This window comes from Ranitomeya imitator, chromosome 5 (assembly GCF_032444005.1).
Source record: "Ranitomeya imitator isolate aRanImi1 chromosome 5, aRanImi1.pri, whole genome shotgun sequence".
Taxonomy (NCBI): Eukaryota; Metazoa; Chordata; class Amphibia; order Anura; family Dendrobatidae; genus Ranitomeya; species Ranitomeya imitator.
In genome coordinates, this window is record NC_091286.1 from 681,123,225 (window position 1) to 681,143,137 (window position 19,913).

General features: G+C 48.7%; 1 protein-coding gene across 1 annotated transcript; it reads right to left on the bottom strand.

The window, feature by feature from the left end:
• Positions 1-1,141: 1,141 nt before the first annotated feature.
• On the bottom strand, positions 1,142-15,247 carry NEIL2 (nei like DNA glycosylase 2). Its single transcript, XM_069768168.1, has 4 exons — positions 15,067-15,247; positions 11,580-11,860; positions 2,233-2,429; positions 1,142-2,129 (listed from the first exon to the last, which is right to left on the bottom strand). The coding sequence occupies exons 1-4, from the start codon at positions 15,202-15,204 to the stop codon at positions 1,819-1,821; spliced, it is 927 nt and encodes a 308-aa protein (XP_069624269.1). The 5' UTR covers positions 15,205-15,247; the 3' UTR covers positions 1,142-1,818.
• Positions 15,248-19,913: the final 4,666 nt, after the last annotated feature.

The window sequence follows — 19,913 nt, forward strand, 5'->3', positions numbered from 1 at the left end:
GGTGTGTGTGTAGGTGTAGGTGTGTGTAGGTGTGTGTGTAGGTGTGTGTGTGTAGGTGTGTGTGTGTGTAGGTGTGTGTGTAGGTGTGTGTGTAGGTGTGTGTGTGTAGGTGTGTGTGTGTAGGTGTGTGTGTGTAGGTGTGTGTGTAGGTGTGTGTGTAGGTGTGTGTGTGTAGATGTGTGTGTGTAGATGTGTGTGTGTAGAGGTGTGTGTGTAGAGGTGTGTGTGTAGAGGTGTGTGTGTAGAGGTGTGTGTGTGTGTAGAGGTGTGTGTGTGTGTAGAGGTGTGTGTGTAGAGGTGTGTGTGTAGGTGTGTGTGTGTAGGTGTGTGTGTGTAGGTGTGTGTGTGTAGGTGTGTGTGTGTGTGTGTAGGTGTGTGTGTGTGGGTGTGTGTGTAGGTGTGTGTGTGTGTGTGTGTAGGTGTGTGTGTGTAGGTGTGTGTGTGTATGTGTGTAGGTGTGTGTGTAGGTGTGTGTAGGTGTGTGTGTGTGTAGGTGTGTGTGTAGGTGTGTGTGTGTAGGTGTGTGTGTGTGTGTAGGGGTGTGTGTGTGTGTGTGCGTCCCCGACCGGTCTCCACACTGCGGCTATTGTGTGACACCGTCTCCCGTGCAGCCTCCTGTACTAGGCGGCGATATAAGGCCGCATTCACACCTCAGTTTCTCTCGTACGCATACAGTCTGTGTTTATCCACATTTACTCTATGGGGCCCTTCATATCTCATTTTTTTTTTCCCTTAGGACTGAGCGGTGTGTTTATAATAAAACAGACAAATCCCATTTTTATCCAAGGGGTCAGATCAAAGTCTGCAAAGTCAGTCTATGGGGGTTTAACCACTGGATCCCTATAGAAGTCACTGGAGCGATCCCAGACGACTACTACTCTCTACTAGGAGAAGGATAGGTGGTGGTAGTCCTCAGCGCTGTCTGAATAATGAAGGCCAATGTCAGTCACCTGCGTCCGACCCAACACCTCTAATCTGAAGATGAAAAAAGCCATGGAAGGAACAGGAACGTCAGAACCAAAAGAGTTAGGAATAATAATAATAAAATAGTAATAGACTGTGCAGCAAAAGTAAATGGCAGTGACATTAATGGAAGTACGGTAATAAAAGTTATATATATATATATTTTATTTATTTTCTTTTGTTAGCATTTATTTTTCTCCCTCACTACACTTTGCCATTAAAGGGGATTAAAAAAATAAAAAATAATAATAAATCAGCAACACTATTATTTTCATAGTGAGTGAAATGAGTGCCCTGCATACACACTATTAAATATGTGGATTTAAGACAGAAGGATAGAACCTATATAATCCACCAGTGTCGGCAGCTAAAGACGGGTAATGACCATTATGTTACACAGATTGAATGCTGCACCCTTTAGGCAAAAGAAAAGAAAAAAATAAATAAGATTCTGCCATAACACTGCTCCAATGTGCAAGAAACCAGTCAAATTATTTTTCCTGCAGCCAGATCCGGCGTTTTGCAGCGGATTTCCCCTTTAGATTCCACATTGTGCTCCAATTTCAAGGCAGAATTAAGTCCACAGCAGAGATCAGTACAATCTGATCCACGGTGGATTTTACTCGCAGGATTTTAGCGTGGATTGGGTCATTGCGGTAAAATCCAAGACTCATTTTTGCTGCACAAATTGGAGTGAAATGAGGATTTACCCCACTTACTGCAGCCGATTAATTGTCTCTTCTGTTCGGACTACGTGAAAATAAAGAGCAAATTATTGCAATTTTTGTTTGGTTTTGGAGCACAGACAAAAAAAAAAAATCTCGTTAAAAGAGGATTGTGCTGGGGATTGAGCGGTTAGGATGAATCCTGCGCCCGTTCTTTCGGCCGTACCCGCTCCTGACACGTAGGACAGTACCAAGTCAGCCTCGGCAGTCCACGCGGTGGTCCGATGTTCTCCTTCTCCACCTTGTGCCCCTTCGGGCAGAGCTCCTTCATGTAGATCTGGTAGTGCAGCGGTTCTCTTTGCATCAGGCTCCGCAACCAGCGGGCGGTGAAGCTTACGGCGTGATCAATGATGGCATGCAGGGTGTCCGCCGGCAGCAGGGAGCCCGAGGACAAGGGGTGGACTTGTGCCAGATACAGGATCTCGTTCTTAATGATGTTCCCTGGAGACAATTGGATTAAATCGTGTGAGGGAAGGGGGGGGTCCCCAAATCTACCGGTCATGCTGGGAGTTGTAGCTACACAACACTTTATGGGGCGTCTTACCTACTCCAGAGAAGTGCCGCTGATCCATCAGACTGACACAGACGGGTCGGGGGGCCGACAACGCGTGCAGAGCCTTTTCCTTATCGAAATCCAGCGACAGGATATCACAGGTGGGCTCCACGTGCGGGGACGAGCACCACAGGATCCGGCAGTTGTAGAACACAAGGAAACCCCCCGAGGCGAAGTGCAGAATCAGCCTAAGAAGAAGCAGGAGACGAAACAGAACCCTAAAATCGTACCGCTGTTATATGGATCTATTGTTGTCAGAGCAGACCACCAACTCATCTGGTCACCATAGAAAACCCCCCCAGTGCCAAATCTGCTGGAAAAGGTGAAGGCTCCCACCATCGTGGCGGACCCCCGAGCCCCTAGCCGGATTTCCCGGTCTCTGCCTGTAGGGCCATTGTCACGATATGGTATGAAATATCATAAGTAGTTCTCTAGCCTGTGTGGGCTAAGCCCCCCTTCTTGGAGCAACAGTTTGTAGCTGCAAATTCCTGGCTTTCCTTCTCTGAGAGTATGGGGGAAGAGAGGTTTTATTGCTCTGGGGTCGTAAATTCCAGGCTCAGAGGAAAGTCCCTCACCCCTCCCACATTCTCTAGTTCAAACTGGAAAAGTGGCTCCAAGATTCAGGAAAGATTCTTTGTTTAGTTTTTGTTAGATATTAGGCAAACGATTTAAGCTAGAAATACGAAAATATATATTTTTATTCTCACTCGGTGTATCTACACAACCCGCGAAACACGAGCTTCTAACTCCATCTGGTAAAGAAGTAGGGATTTCTCTGGAAATATGTATCCCAGATAGGACATATTTGATCTCATTAGAATGCCCACGTTAATCTGAGATGAATGAGGAGTTTGGTCTGACTGACATGTTTTGTAGTGAAGTTATCGAAATCAGAGAGAATAGTTTAAAGTTTAGGCAGAATGTAGAGAGAGGAGGGTCTGGATAAGCCAGCCTTTCTGTGATGTCACAGCCTTGAAAGTATAACTGGCTGCACACATCCCCAGCTGGGTCTCTGCTAGATTTCTTCCTGACTTCTTGTCCTCTCCTGAAGCCAGCAGCATCCCATGGACTGGGATATATGGAAACTCCACTAGCCTGGATGCCTGTCATGCTTTGAACTTGTAAGTGTTGCTTTTTCTCATTTATTCCCTTTATGTTATAATTACCCTTGTACATATTGGCAATTGTCTCATTTGTAACTTCTTTATAAAATATTGTTTCATAAAGCACTGCCTAATTAATTTCAATGGAATATACTATTATATATTAGTTCGTTCATCCATGCTCTAAACTTACCCTGTCTTCTGAAGTGAAATACGCTACTGTTACTGTTGTGTTGGGTTAGCTTCGGACCCGTTTAATCGAAGCTGGTGGCAGCGAGAAGTGTGCAGACTTTTGGGTTATGTTGTAGCGGCTGCGACGTTAATAATTATTGTTCCTGCCTGAGTGGGAGTAGTTATCGCGTCGCTGCAGCGTGCCCAATAGCCAGTACAGAGCAGGCAGCCTTTCTGGCGACTAATTACCCAGGGTGCAGTACCTAATCTGACCTGAAAGTAAGGGGGCGCCAGAGAGCTGCAAGTGTTAAGTGGAACTGTAAGCGGGATATACATAAATCCCTGCAGTTTGTGGTATATTGAAAGCAGTGGGATACCTAGAATAAGCCCCTGCTGTAAACTAAGAGGTCAATAGCCTTGTGTGTGGTTTTTTTTCATCACATCGTGGAGTGGAGGGATAACTAAGATAAGCCCCCTGCACATGTGATAGCCGTCTGTTGGCCTAAAGTCACCTCAATCCGTGACGTAGGGGTGACGGTCACGGTGTGAATCCTGACCCATTGGTGACAGCGGTCAGGGGGAATCGTGACAATTGGTGGCAAGGCGGTGGGATATCTTAGAGCATTAGTGATTTGGTTTGAGTAATCATTCCTCTCACTAAAAACTTGCAGAAAGTTCTTGCGAGGACTCTGCGCAAATAAGTTTGGAGAACGAACTCAGTGCTTTTTAGTTGTGAGACAATTGCGTACTGGTAATTATCCCCTCCCTTTCTCTTCGTTTTTCTATCCTATCTTTTATTTGGCAACCATGGTTGTGCTGGGAGAAACCTTCTATGAGCAGCAGACCAGAGACACCCTTGTCGCCTTATGCAAGTCACAGCACATTGACTTTGCAAGCAAAAACAAAGCCCAACTGGTCGCAGATCTGGTGCAATGGGAAGCCGCTCGAGACCAATCTCAGAGCTCAGAGGCCGCAGAAGCCAGCACCAGCGAACATGGTGCTGCAGCAGAGGTCCAACCACTGAATGCTGGCCCTGTTAGCAATCCGGGCGAATTGGACCCCCACCTGCAGGCGGCCTTGAAAGAATTCCCCACTGACGACCATGAGGGACGTCGGCAGCTGATTCAGCAATACCGGCAAGAGGCCCGAGCTGAGCGAGAGGCCCGAGCTGAGCGAGAGGCCCAGGCCCAGCAAGCGGAGCGGGAGTACCAGCTGCAGATGGCCCGACTGCAAATGCAGGGGTCGTCCCAGTCCAGCCGTGAGCCCAGCAGCGCTCAGATGCCTAAACCCCGGCCCGATCACTTCCCTGTTATGGAGAAGGACGGAGACTTGGACACTTTTCTGCGGGCCTTTGAGAAAGCCTGCAGACAGTACCGGCTGCCTACAGATGAATGGGCCCGATACCTGACACCAGGGCTGAGAGGTAAAGCTCTGGAGGCGTTTGCTGCCCTCCCTCAAGAACAAGATGATGACTATGAGGCCATCAAAAAGGCTCTGATAGCCAAGTACCAGCTTACACCCGAGGTGTACCGTAGAAAGTTCCGGACCCTCCAACGTGGCCCACACGACAGTTACAGTGATGTGGTGCATGGACTGGGGACCCACTTTGACCAGTGGACCCAAGGACTGTCAGTGACCACCTTTGCGCAGCTGCGAGACCTGATGATCAAAGACCAGTTCTTTCATCTTTGCCCAGCTGAGGTGCGACAGTTCGTGATGGACAGAGAACCCAAAGACGTGACGAAAGCAGCGCAGATTGCCGATGCCTATGAGGCCAACCGTAGATCGGAAGTGCGGAAGCCAGTCACCACCAGCTGGAGAGGGGGTAAGCCTGCAACCAACGCCAGTACCCCTGCCAGCCAACACACCCGAGGTCCTGGCCCTGTGGCCAACAGCACCAGACCTACCACCGAACCTCGCGCGTGTTACACCTGCAAGCGGCCTGGGCATATCAGTACCTTCTGTCCAGACAGGCCGAAGAACCCCCCAGCCAAGGCCCCAGGGCCTAATGCAGCAGTTCTTTTGGTGGGTGGTGTGGTTGGGAGGGTGTGTGACAACGTACAGCCCGTCACTGTGGGGGGCCATGTTGCTACAGGCCTCAAGGACACCGGGGCTGAACGAACCCTCATCCGACCCGAACTGGCGGCCCCTGAAGAAATCATTCCGGGGAAAACCCTAACTGTCACTGGGATTGGGGGCATCAGCTGTCCCTTACCGATGGCCCGGGTTTTTATTGATTGGGGTGCTGGGAGCGGGGTGAAGGAAGTGGGGCTGTCGGATAATTTGCCCACTGATGTTTTGTTGGGAACTGATTTGGGGAGGATGTTTGCATACTACGTCCCTGACACCCCTCCCCAATCTACTAATAAGGGTAACGTTAACCCTGATGATGATGATGATGATGATGGGAAATCGCATGTGTTACCTGACCATGCTTTATCTTGTAATGATGCATCTAATAACCATTTTTTCCCTAGGATTGATGGTGAAAATGTTGTACCTGTGCCAGCGGAACCTGATAATGATTTTTCTGTGAAGGTTAATGTGTCCATAGGTACAGGCGTGCCCAGCCACGTCGCTCTGCGGAGCGAGACGGCTGAGGAACCCCTAACAGGGGCAAGTGTCGGTGCTACAGGAAATGGGGAGATGCATGGGAACAGTGAGGAAGGTGACGCCATGAAAATGACCAGTGCCACCGAGGAAGGTAACTGGCCCATAAGTAGCACTGCCCCTGGAGTGTTGGGGGTGGATGGGGAGGTAGAGCCCATAGCAGCGCCGGCTGATGGGCCTGTAGAAATCCCCGGGGAGACAGCCTACGTAGCTGCTGTCACCCGCAGTCAGAGTGCCCGGAACGCAGATAACTGTCAGCCTTCCGGACCCTCCTCAGTCATCACTGTGACTGAACCAGAGGTGGACCCAGAGCAGGTCCAAGAGGGTTCCCGTGGGGAAGGGACCCTGACGTCGCTTCTGGCTTCCCCTAGCCAGGAGTTTCATGCCGCTCTGCACACAGATGCGAGCCTAGAGAGTTTGAGACAACTTGCCGGGACGCCCTTCTCCGAGACTGATAAGGAAAAGGTGTTCTGGGAACAAGGTAGGTTGTACCGGGAGACAGTACCCGGAGAATCACAAAAGGAGTGGTTGAGGGAAAGACAGCTGGTCGTCCCACAGCAATTCCGGGGTGAGTTGTTGCGGATTGCCCATGAGATCCCGCTAGCTGGACACTTGGGGATCAGCAAAACTAAGGCCCGGCTGTCTCAACACTTCTATTGGCCTAAGATGGGGACAGATGTGTCAAACTACTGCCGCTCCTGTGTCACCTGTCAGAGTGGGGAAGGCGGGGCCTGCTATTAAGGCTCCCCTGATCCCTTTGCCAGTGATAGAGGAGCCTTTCCAGAGGATCGCGGTGGACATTGTGGGCCCGCTGGCCGTCCCCAGCAGCTCTGGAAAGCAATATATCCTTACTGTGGTAGACTACGCTACCCGGTACCCAGAGGCAGTAGCTCTGTCGTCAACTAGGGCAGATAAGGTGGCGGATGCCCTGTTGGCCATCTTTTCACGTGTAGGGTTTCCCAGGGAAATGCTTACTGATCAAGGGACCCAATTTATGTCTCGCCTAATGGAGGCTCTCTGTAAGAGAATGCAGGTGAAGCACCTGGTATCGAGTGCGTATCACCCACAGACCAATGGCTTGTGTGAACGCTTCAATGGTACCCTCAAACAGATGCTACGCATGCTGGTTGAGACTCAAGGGCGCGACTGGGAGCGGTACCTCCCACACCTGCTGTTCGCTTACCGAGAGGTTCCGCAGGCCTCGACGGGGTTCTCCCCCTTCGAGCTCCTGTACGGCAGGCGAGTTCGGGGACCCCTTGGGTTGGTAAGAGAATCCTGGGAAGAGGAGCCGAACCCTTCTGAAGTGTCCATAGTGGAGTATGTCATGCGCTTCCGTGACAAGATGCAGACCTTGACGCAGTTGGTGCATGACAACATGACGCAGGCTCAGGCTGATCAGAAGCACTGGTACGACCAGAACGCCCGGGAGCGGACCTACCACGTGGGTCAAAAGGTGTGGGTGCTGGTCCCTGTACCAACGGATAAGCTTCAGGCAGCCTGGGAGGGCCCGTACGTCGTCCACCAACAGCTCAACCCGGTCACGTACGTGGTCACGCTTGACCACGCTCGGGGTAGGCGAAAGGCCTTTCACGTCAACATGATGAAGGCTCATCACGAACGTGAACCTTTCGTCCTACCGGTCTGCAGCTTGCCCGAAGACGGTGAGGAAGACACCCTCCTGGACTTGCTGGCCCAAGCCAAGGCCAATGGGTCCATCGAGGATGTGGAGGTAAGCGCCTCGTTAACTGAACCCCAGCGGGTGCAGTTGCAAACCACCCTGGAACCTTTCCGGGTCGTGTTCTCCAACCGACCTGGGAGGACTGAGTTAGCCGTCCACGAGGTGGACACCGGGAATCACGCCCCACTACGGCGAACACCCTATCGAATCTCTGACCAGGTGCAGCAGACTATGCGCCAAGAGATCGATGAGATGTTACAGCTGGGGGTGATTCGGCGGTCAAAGAGCGCGTGGGCATCACCTGTAGTTCTCGTGCCAAAGAAGGACCGGACCACCCGGTTCTGCGTGGACTACAGGGGGCTCAACGCCATCACAGCCTCGGATGCGCACCCAATGCCGCGCATGGAGGAGCTGCTTGAGAAGTTAGCTGGCGCAGATTACCTAACAATAATGGATCTGAGTCGAGGATACTGGCAGATTCCCCTGAGCCCCGAGGCGCAGGAAAAGTCCGCCTTTATCACACCCTTTGGACTGTACGAGTCCACGGTCATGCCCTTCGGCATGAAGAATGCCCCTGCCACTTTCCAGCGGATGGTCAACCTCCTGCTTCAGGGACTGGAGACGTACGCCGTGGCGTACTTGGATGACATTGCCATCTTCAGTCCCTCCTGGAAGGAACACCTGCAGCATCTCGAGGAGGTGCTCAGGCGAATTCACCAAGCAGGACTGACTATCAAGCCGGGAAAGTGTCAGATGGGCATGAGGGAGTTTCACTACCTGGGGCACCGGGTAGGCGGGAACACCCTGAAGCCAGAGCCTGACAAAGTGGGAGTGATCGTGAACTGGCCCACTCCCGTGACCAAGAAACAGGTGATGTCCTTCTTGGGCACTGCAGGGTACTATAGGCGCTTCGTAAAGCACTATAGTAGCCTGGCAAAACCTTTGACGGACCTCACCAGGAAGAAGCTACCTCACATTGTCAACTGGACAGATGGCTGTGAGGGGGCCTTCCAGGCGTTGAAAACCGCACTGTGCAACGCCCCTGTGTTGAAAGCAGTCGACAGCAGTCGACCGTTCTTGGTGCAGACCGACGCCAGCGAGTTTGGCCTTGGTGCTGTGCTCAGCCAGGTTGACTCGGAGGACCAAGAGCACCCCGTGTTATACCTGAGCCGGAAACTTTTGCCGAGGGAAGTGGCCTACTCCACAATTGAGAAGGAGTGCCTGGCCATAGTCTGGGCCCTGCAGCGCTTGCAGCCCTACTTGTATGGTCACACTTTCACTGTGGTGACCGACCACAACCCTCTTCGCTGGCTAAACGCCATGTGTGGAACCAACGGCAGGTTGCTACGCTGGAGCCTTGCCCTTCAGCAGTTTGACTTCACCATTGAACATAAAACGGGCAAAGAGCATGGGAATGCAGATGGACTTTCCTGCCAGGGTGAACCTACTGAGGTGCCCATGGAGGCATACCGTGGGGTACTGCCTCCCTAGCGCACACCAAAAGGGGGAGGTGTCACGATATGGTATGAAATATCATAAGTAGTTCTCTAGCCTGTGTGGGCTAAGCCCCCCTTCTTGGAGCAACAGTTTGTAGCTGCAAATTCCTGGCTTTCCTTCTCTGAGAGTATGGGGGAAGAGAGGTTTTATTGCTCTGGGGTCGTAAATTCCAGGCTCAGAGGAAAGTCCCTCACCCCTCCCACATTCTCTAGTTCAAACTGGAAAAGTGGCTCCAAGATTCAGGAAAGATTCTTTGTTTAGTTTTTGTTAGATATTAGGCAAACGATTTAAGCTAGAAATACGAAAATATATATTTTTATTCTCACTCGGTGTATCTACACAACCCGCGAAACACGAGCTTCTAACTCCATCTGGTAAAGAAGTAGGGATTTCTCTGGAAATAGGTATCCCAGATAGGACATATTTGATCTCATTAGAATGCCCACGTTAATCTGAGATGAATGAGGAGTTTGGTCTGACTGACATGTTTTGTAGTGAAGTTATCGAAATCAGAGAGAATAGTTTAAAGTTTAGGCAGAATGTAGAGAGAGGAGGGTCTGGATAAGCCAGCCTTTCTGTGATGTCACAGCCTTGAAAGTATAACTGGCTGCACACATCCCCAGCTGGGTCTCTGCTAGATTTCTTCCTGACTTCTTGTCCTCTCCTGAAGCCAGCAGCATCCCATGGACTGGGATATATGGAAACTCCACTAGCCTGGATGCCTGTCATGCTTTGAACTTGTAAGTGTTGCTTTTTCTCATTTATTCCCTTTATGTTATAATTACCCTTGTACATATTGGCAATTGTCTCATTTGTAACTTCTTTATAAAATATTGTTTCATAAAGCACTGCCTAATTAATTTCAATGGAATATACTATTATATATTAGTTCGTTCATCCATGCTCTAAACTTACCCTGTCTTCTGAAGTGAAATACGCTACTGTTACTGTTGTGTTGGGTTAGCTTCGGACCCGTTTAATCGAAGCTGGTGGCAGCGAGAAGTGTGCAGACTTTTGGGTTATGTTGTAGCGGCTGCGACGTTAATAATTATTGTTCCTGCCTGAGTGGGAGTAGTTATCGCGTCGCTGCAGCGTGCCCAATAGCCAGTACAGAGCAGGCAGCCTTTCTGGCGACTAATTACCCAGGGTGCAGTACCTAATCTGACCTGAAAGTAAGGGGGCGCCAGAGAGCTGCAAGTGTTAAGTGGAACTGTAAGCGGGATATACATAAATCCCTGCAGTTTGTGGTATATTGAAAGCAGTGGGATACCTAGAATAAGCCCCTGCTGTAAACTAAGAGGTCAATAGCCTTGTGTGTGGTTTTTTTTCATCACATCGTGGAGTGGAGGGATAACTGTTATGGCTGGCAATCAGGCAACACAGCGTGCAGTAATCAGCGCACATACAGAGATCTGGCAATAACCAAAAACAATAGGACGAGCTCTGAGACGTGGAATCTCTGTAGACTGCAGTACCTGATCTATCCTCACACAACTATAAGCAGCAGTGGATTGCGCCTATCACTACCTATGCAACTCGGCACTGCCTGAGGAGCTGACTAGCCTGAAGATAGAAATACAAGCCTGACTTACCTCAGAGAAATACCCCAAAGGAATAGGCAGCCCCCCACATATAATGACTGTTAGCAAGATGAAAAGACAAACGTAGGAATGAAATAGATTCAGCAAAGTGAGGCCCGATATTCTAGACAGAGCGAGGATAGCAAAGAGAACTATGCAGTCTACAAAAAACCCTAAAACGAAAACCACGCAAAGGGGCAAAAAGACCCACCGTGCCGAACTAACAGCACGGCGGTGCACCCCTTTGCTTCTCAGAGCTTCCAGCAAAAGTTAATAGCAAGCTGGACAGAAAAAACAGAAAACAAACTAGAAGCACTTATCTAGCAGAGCAGCAGGCCCAAGGAAAGATGCAGTAGCTCAGATCCAACACTGGAACATTGACAAGGAGCAAGGAAGACAGACTCAGGTGGAGCTAAATAGCAAGGCAGCCAACGAGCTCACCAAAACACCTGAGGGAGGAAGCCCAGAGACTGCAATACCACTTGTGACCACAGAAGTGAACTCAGCCACAGAATTCACAACAGATAACTAAGATAAGCCCCCTGCACATGTGATAGCCGTCTGTTGGCCTAAAGTCACCTCAATCCGTGACGTAGGGGTGACAGTCACGGTGTGAATCCTGACCCATTGGTGACAGCGGTCAGGGGGAATCTTGACAGCCATCCAGTCCCAACCACCAGAAGGGAGGAAGCCGCGTACCTGGGCGTGGGGTCTTTCCAATCCCCTCTCTTGTTCCCTTGCTTGGCACGGGCGAGCTCATTCACCCTAATGCTCCCGTACAACCCAAAATGGAAACGCAGCCATTTGCATCCGGGACCGGCTTCTTCGTTCTCCCAAGGGCCGAGGTGGTCGGGACCGGTGGTGGTGGTGGGCGCGCTCTGCGTTTTAGAGGGGTCGTCGTCCACTTCTTGGGCATTAGCAGTAGGAGCTTTGCGGGTTTCGTCCCCTCCAAGCGCCACGTAGAGATTCTTCCCATGGACCTGCGGAAACAGGAGGCGACACAGGGATGGATCACACAATACGGTCACCGGTGAGGACCCAACGACCAAAAGTCACCATGTCGCCCCATCCTAAAGGGGCAGAGGCGCCCTTATGTTTATGCTCCCATAGTAACCATTCGTAAATGTGTATGCAGCCCAGAACCCGTCTTTTTTTTTTTTTCATCAATTTATGGAAAGCCAAACTTAAAGGGTTAATTTCCCGATCTTCACATAAGGGCACTGTTGGATAGTGCTTGCATAAAGAAACATTTTTTCAATTTACTGCTTACTAAAATTTGCAGCCGTTCTTGAGATATTCATTTTTTTAGTTCACAGCTTGTTGCCTAGGAAACAGACCACCTCTGGTGTCTAGCTGGTAAGCACGGTGCTGAAGCTGGACCGGGATTATCAGGGTTCAAGCGATCTCGGCCAGCTTTAAAACAGTGCTTACAAGCTCAATGGAAAAAAAAGAGCTTGTAAGCACTGAATATATTCTGCTGTCTAGCTGTGCTGGTCGGTCTCCAAGGCAACTAGAAGTAAACAAAAGTGTTAATAGCTCAAGAACGGCTTTACATTTTAAATAAGCAGTAAATCGCAAAAGTGCTTGTATTTACGAGCTCTATCCGACCGCACCCATTTATGTATATGGGAAGAACCCCTTTAACCCCTGGACCTTTTTTCGGTTTTGCGTTTTTCACTCCCCTCCTTCCCAGAGCCATAACTTTTTTATTTTTCCGTCAATATGGCCATGTGAGGGCTTATTTTGTGCGGGACGAGTTGTGCTTTTGAACGACACCATTGGTTTTACCATATCATATACTGGAAAACAGGAAAAAAAAAATTACAAGTGCGGTGAAATTGCAAAAAAAAGTGGAATCCCACCCTTGTTTTTTGTTTGGCTTTTCTGCTAGGTTCAGTAAATGCTAAAACTGACCTGCCATTATGATTCTCTAGGTCATTACGAGTTCGTAGACACCAAACATGTCTAGGTTATTTTTTTTTTTATCTAAGTGGTGAAAAAAAAATTCCAACTTTGCTGGGAAGGAAAAAAAAAAAAAAAAAAGCGCCATTTTCCAAAGGCGTCTCCATTTTTCGTGATCTGGGGTTGGGTCAGGGCTTATGTTTTGCGTGCCGAGCTGACGTTTTTAATGATACCACTTTAGTGCAGATACGACCCGTTATTTTAATGCAATGTCGCGGCGACAAAAAATAAAAAAAACCTAATTCTGGCGTTATGAATTTTTTCTCGCTACACCGTTTAGCGATCAGGTTACTCTTTTTTTATATTCATAGATCAGGCGATTCTGAACGTGGTGATACCAATTATGTGTGGTTTGATTTTTTTTTTTATTGTTTTATTCTGAATGGGGCGATTTGAACTTTTATATTTTTTGTTTTGTTTTTTTCATATTTTTAAAAACATTTATTTTTTTTTTTAACTTTTGCCATGCTTCAGTAGTCTCCATGGGAGGCTAGAAGCTGCCATAGCCCGATCGGCTCTGCTACATAGGAGCGATGCTCAGATCGCCTCGATGTAGCTGAAATGCAGACTTGCTGTAAGCGCCGACCACAGGGTGGCGCTCATAGCAATCGGTCATCAACAACCATAGAGGTCTCAAGGAGACCTCTGGTTGTCATGCCGACGCGCCAATGACCCCCTGGTCATATGACGGGGGTCACCGGTGAGCGCGTTTCCGGCCGGATGCGCTTGTTTGACAGCGGCATTTAACTAATAGCGGCGGGTGGATCGCGATTCCACCTGCGCCTATTGCGGGCACATGTCAGCTGTTCAAAACAGCTGACATGCCCCGGCTTTGATGCGGGCTCACTGCCGGAGCCTGCATCAAAGCGGGGGGTTCTGCCATCGGACGTACTATTCCGTCTGATGGCAGAAAGGGGTTAAATGGCACATTTCACACAAATGTTTTTGCCACGTGCCATCTAACGGGGCCCGATGGATAAAATTGGTGTAATGAGTGCAACCATCGCCCGGATCGATTGTCCAATTGCGGAGATCAACAATAAATGAAATTTTGCACAAAGATACATAACTTTCAATATAGTCTTTATTAAATAACATTTACCAATTTTGCCGCTGTACAGTCAGAAACTCCTTTTTGAGTGATCTGCATCAATGTTACACATCTGTAAGGGTATGTGCACACGTCCCGGATTATTCACATTTTTTCGGTGCATAAAAAAAAACGCATACATTATGCATCCCATCATTTCCAATGCATTCTGCAATTTGTGTACATGATGCGGATTTTTCCGCCCAAAAAAATAAAAATGCGGAAAAATACGCAGCATGTTCATTCATTTTGCGGATTTCCCACTATGCTATTGAATTGGGAAGCTCCGGAAAAAACCCCCCGAAAAATCCACGCAAAAAACGCGAGCGGATTTTATGCTGAAAATCTCTGGCTTAGCTCAGGAAATTTCCGCATAAAATCCTGACGTGTGCACATAGCCTAAGAGCTCCCGATTAGGACAGCTCTCCCTCTGGGTTGTACAGAGATCTTCACAGTATGGAGAGGGGAGAAAGTATGTACAGTCTCAGGGAGGGCAGAAAATACAAGCTGGCAAAAAAAAAAAAAAGCACATGAGCAGGAAATAGCTGCAGGATAGAAGCTGTGCTGATGTACGAGCCAATATAGACAGCAGCACCCTGGATACATACTGAGCTCACATCCAGCCTGTATTACTGGGTGAGACACTCCCGAAAAATCTGAAACTTGGATCAGACTTCAAACAGCACATCATTGGTTAAAAAAAAATTAGTAAAGGAAGATTTAGGGTACGGATTTTAACAGATTTTTTTTGCCAAAATTCAGTGATAAAACTGAAATGTTGCAACGCTTAGTTTTGCAAAAATTATATTTTTTTCAGGGCAGCCCCAGCCAAATTTTTGAGAAGTGAGTGGAGTTTCACACGGGGGTGGCGGCGGGTCCGATTTGGCCATCAAATTAATCATGATTTTAGCCACAAGAGCGGCTTAAAGTACGACAGAAACGTACATTAGTAACTGACTGGGGGAACATTTCTTTCGGAGGCGGATGGCAGCCGAAAAACGAGCCAAATTTATTAAAAAGGAGCACGCCTCAATGAATTTGGCGAATATTTTTTAATTAAAGGCAAGTCACATAGGTAGAAACATTTTGTTTTCCTTATCACAGGCCTAATTTGTATAAACCCCTTTAAATTACCAGACAGTCCTGAATCCACTGCCCCATTAAATCCTGCAGGGCAATCTGCTTGGTTCTGCCTCCAACCTTCACCACCTGCTGTCCCACAAAGGGAGAGACGAGGGAGCAGAAACGCCGCACTGTGGGTCCTTCCGGCATCTCAGAAATCTAGGGGCAAAAACATTAGAGAGTCAATGAAAGTCAGCAACAACACGAGGGAAGAAGTAATCATCAGCCGTCTGCTCAGGAACGTCTGACTCTGGAGAATCTTCACTAGAGCCCTGCTAGAACCTTTCACGCAGTGTTACAACTAAGGCAGGTGACTAATTTTTCTCAGCAATAGGGCATGCAAAAGGTATCAAAAATATATAAATAATCACCGTCTGGCCACCTCTGATACACGCTCTTCTCCTTTACGGCCCTCGCCATCTCTTCTTAGTGCCACTACGTTGCTGAAACAAAAGGGTCTCTTCACGCCAGGCCTGGGACTGCTCTGCCCGGTGACGTCATGACATGCACTCTACAATCATGCACAAGATTGACAAGATTTCCGCCATGACTAGGCCTGGGGTGTCCCTGCACATGCATAGAGACATCCCAGGCCTAGTCGTGGCCAAAATCCAGGCCTAGCATGAAGATGCCCAGGGCTTCAGTGTGTGCCAATGGTAAGAGGAAGGAGCAAGTGGAACTGAGCTGGCATCATTCCCGACAGATGATGGCTGTGCTATTCAGCCATCACCTGCATCTAACGGCCGCAGGTGGAGCTGATCTCAAGGGTGTCGGCGGGTTGCCATGATGGCCGGCAGTGTTGAAGACCCGTGTGCCTGTCACAACGGTATTCCTGTAATCGCCGGCTTCTTGCTCATGTTCATAAAAGACAGTGATTTTTGTGTATATTGATCACAGGTTCAAGTTCCCTAAGGGGACTAACAAATACAAACGACAGTGGGGAAAAAAAAATATATATATATAAATTTAATATTAAAAAAAAAAAAAAAAAAAAAAAAAATGTATACAAGTTGATATCACACCAACTTTCCCCACATAAAAAAAAAAAAAAAAAAATCACATATTTGGCATCGCTGTGTTCATAACAGTTCAATCTATCAAAATGTAAAGTTAATAAACTCGATCAGTTTAGTAAACGATGTAATGAAAAAAAAAAAAATAATAATTTAAACACCAGAACTAAGTTTTTTCAGCAGCCGCAACACTGCAAAAAAATTAAATAAAAGGCGATCAAAACATTGCATCTAGCCTCAAATTGTGTAATAAAAAAATAAAAAGAATAAAAAAAAAAAAAAATCAGCTCAAGGCGCCAAAAAAAACAAACAAAAAAAAAAAAAGCCGGATTACGTACCGGTAATGCTCTTTTAATGAGCCACGACAGCACCCACTTTGAGAGACTTTCAGAGAACCTTCACCTGGGTGGGATTACCGTACTAAGGACGGCTCTCCCGAATGCCAAGTCAGAGGTGGAATACAGATCAAGTCGATAGTGTTTATAGAATGTTGAAGGCGACGACCAGGTTGCGGCCTTACATATAAGCTCGATGGAGATGTCTTTATTCTCCGCCCATGAGGAGGATACGGCTCGAGCTGAATGCGCCTTTACTCCCTCTGGAGGATCTTTGCCTTTTGACAAGTATGCAAGACAGATGGCATCTTTGATCCATCGAGACAAGGTAGCTTTTGTGACCCCGTAGCCTTTTCGATGACCCTGAAAAGAGACAAACAGAGCCCTACTCTGTCTGTAGGACTGGGTTCTCTCTATGTAGCTCAGGACCACTCTTTTAACATCCAACATATGTAGCATCTCCTCCTCTGAATTTGTTGGATTATCATAAAAGGAAGGTAGAAAAATTTCTTGGGATCTATGGTATTTTGTAGCTACTTTAGGGAGATATAAAGGATCGGGTTTGAGAACCACTCTGTCCTGATAGGTCAGACTGTGGAGACCTGGGTGTCGTAACCAGTGCCTTCCCCCCTCCCATCAGTCCCGTAATCAAACACACACAGTCCTAGGTGGGTTGAACAGGTCGGTCACAGTTTATTAATTAAATAAGCAGAGAAAGGGCAATTACATATCGTAACGAGCGGCTCGCGCCGAGCTCCTGTCCGTGATCGACAGGGGAATTGGCCCAACGAGCGGTTACGACCTTTGCCCTCCCCCGCTTCTTCCGCTGTGACTTAATAAAGGTTACCAGGGTTAGTTATATCACATACGTATGCAAAAAAACACTTTTTTTATTTTTTTTTTTAATATATTACAACATAATTTACACATTTACATTCTCCTGCGGGTTAGTATCATAATTAGCCTTTAAAAGGGAGGGTGGGTGGGACAAACGCTTCCAGGTGTCCTGCCGAGAGTGAAAGAGAAAGTTCCCGGCCGGACACCTGGATTTAACCCCTGTAGGAGTGGCTTTAACCCCTGTAGGACCCCTCCCCTCTAGTGCCCACTGGCCGGCTGGGGGTCTTCCAATTAGTGCATCACTAAAGGGGGGGGGGGGGGAGTGATGCTAGGGGGGAACTGGCACAGACCACCTTTACGTGCAGCTCTCTATGTGCTCCCCAGTCAGAGACGCGCACCTTATTCAGTACCGCGTCTGCCAGACTGTGGAGACCTGGGTGTCGTAACCAGTGCCTTCCACACAGTCCTAGGTGGGTTGAACAGGTCGGTCACAGTTTATTAATTAAATAAGCAGAGAAAGGGCAATTACATATCGTAACGAGCGGCTCGCGCCGAGCTCCTGTCCGTGATCGACAGGGGAATTGGCCCAATGAGCGGTTACGACCTTTGCCCTCCCCCGCTTCTTCCGCCACGGAGGATCCCGTGTACTACCTACGCGGGACTCCGACCCCACCCCTCAATGTTAAGGCCTGTTCAACCCCATCCTGTAAACCAGACAGAAAAATATCGAGGCCAATGTCCGTTAGGTGAACTCCGTCCGGTCTTAATTGTGGCGTGTTATCCCCTTGTAGCTGGTGGTGACGAATCACGATACCGCCTCTTCCTCTCACATATTTTCCAATCCGAGCATTGAATTTACCCCTTGTCCGTTCTATGGCTTTTTTATCTCTTGCTCCGTGCCAGACGGCCCGTGGTGTTATATCCGACCACACCAGTATCATGTTCCTGAATAGACAGCTGAACCTTTCCATATCAGTTGTCACCCATTTGTACAATTCGGCCACCTTTTGTTTGCCAAGGTCATTGCCACACGCGTGTACCACCATTATCACCGGGTGTTCCGCCATCCCTGCTATTCCAACCATCTCTTTGAACACCTGTTTCCACTGGAGGCCTCTGACACCCCTCCATTTAACTTTTATGCCCGGGAGGTAAAGATTTATCCCTCCTGGCCGCCGTTCGGCCCTCTTTTCGGCCCAGTAAACGTAGGAATCTCCTACCACCCAAACTTCAACCCCTGTAAGAGACAACACATGTTAATTAAGCAAGTCGGGTCTAATGTATCTGGCGAAGCATGCGGACTTCCAACGACCCCTTCTCTGCACCTCGGCCTCTGGCACTCCTGCCCTAGCCGCTTCCGTGGCTGCCCCAATGCGGAACGAATGTGTTCCGTACTCCTTTGGGTTTGCGCCGTTTTTTTCCAAGCATAGCTTGAATATCGCCTGGAATTGGTACTTGGTCAGGGGGGACCCGTCTGTATGAGTGAAGAAAAATCTACCAGCGTGTCTTATCTCGGCGAATCTTCTAACCATTTTTAGCGGGCAAGCTGGGCCATCAGTGGAGTTAACCAGGACCCATGTTCCCCTACCGGTGGGATCGCATTTGGATTTTCTAACCCTGATGCGCAGGGCGTCGCTGCATATTACTATGTCCTCATAAATTAGGCCGCCTTCCGACGCGTTTTTTGACCGCGGTAGCAATTCACTGATACGCAGTGCTCCGAAAAAGACGGTCGCAAAAGCTGCCGATAAGAGGGCTGCCTCGTATTGCGATGAGCAGACTGACGGGGATAACGCAATCAGGTCCTGCAATAGTCTCAGTGAAATGGGGCGGCGACATTCTTGGCTTGGCTGAAGCCTTTTCCAACCTTTTATGGCTTGTCTTATGCAAAAGGACTTAGTTACGTCTACCCATCCCAATAATTGAAAGAAAAATGCTAGCCCCGATAATTTCCGTTGTGCCGAGGTGCCCGACGCCCCATCTCCTCTCATCCGCATTAGAAAATCAGTCGTCACCGCGCTTCGTGCTTGATCGCATTTATCGACTGGCCTACCCCGAATTAGTGAGCACCACTCCTCCCAAGCCTTACCATACACCTGCCAGGTAGCTGGCGAAACGGAGGCCCGGATTAAGGGCATCAATGATTGGCCACTGTATCCCACCGGGACAGTGGACACAGGATACCCAGGGGTTGCGCGTTGGGCTGCTGGATTCTGAAAGCCTGCCAATTGGAAAATAACAATGGGTTAATGATATTCTCGTCAACCTCCGCCACCACGGTGGCTCTACACCAAATATTGTTTTCTAGGCATATCAGTGCGAGCCGTCGCAAGAGAGCGAGTATGGGCAAGGATGGAGACGACATGTGATTTAGACTCCTCGCTGTTTTCACATTTTTAGTTTGGAAACGAATGTTCATGAGGTGTCCTGCCGAGAGTGAAAGAGAAAGTTCTCGGCCGGACACCTGGATTTAACCCCTGTAGGAGTGGCCGTAGGACCCCTCCCCTCTAGTGCCCACTGGCCGGCTGGGGGTCTTCCAATTAGTGCATCACTAAAGGGGGGGGGGGGGGGGGGGGGGGAGTGATGCTAGGGGGGAACTGGCACAGACCACCTTTACGTGCAGCTCTCTATGTGCTCCCCAGTCAGAGACGCGCACCTTATTCAGTACCGCGTC

What these genes read in the sequence shown, in the direction of transcription:
- NEIL2 (XM_069768168.1), bottom strand. Translation starts at nt 15,204, where the DNA reads ATGCCGGAAGGACCCACAGTGCGGCGTTTCTGCTCCCTCGTCTCTCCC. An exon ending in TGGAAAGACCCCACGCCCAG is followed by an intron (nt 2,430 to 11,579) that starts GTACGCGGCTTC and finishes GCTTCTTCTTAG; the next exon opens with GCTGATTCTGCACTTCGCCT. An exon ending in GCGGCACTTCTCTGGAGTAG is followed by an intron (nt 2,130 to 2,232) that starts GTAAGACGCCCC and finishes AATTGTCTCCAG; the next exon opens with GGAACATCATTAAGAACGAG.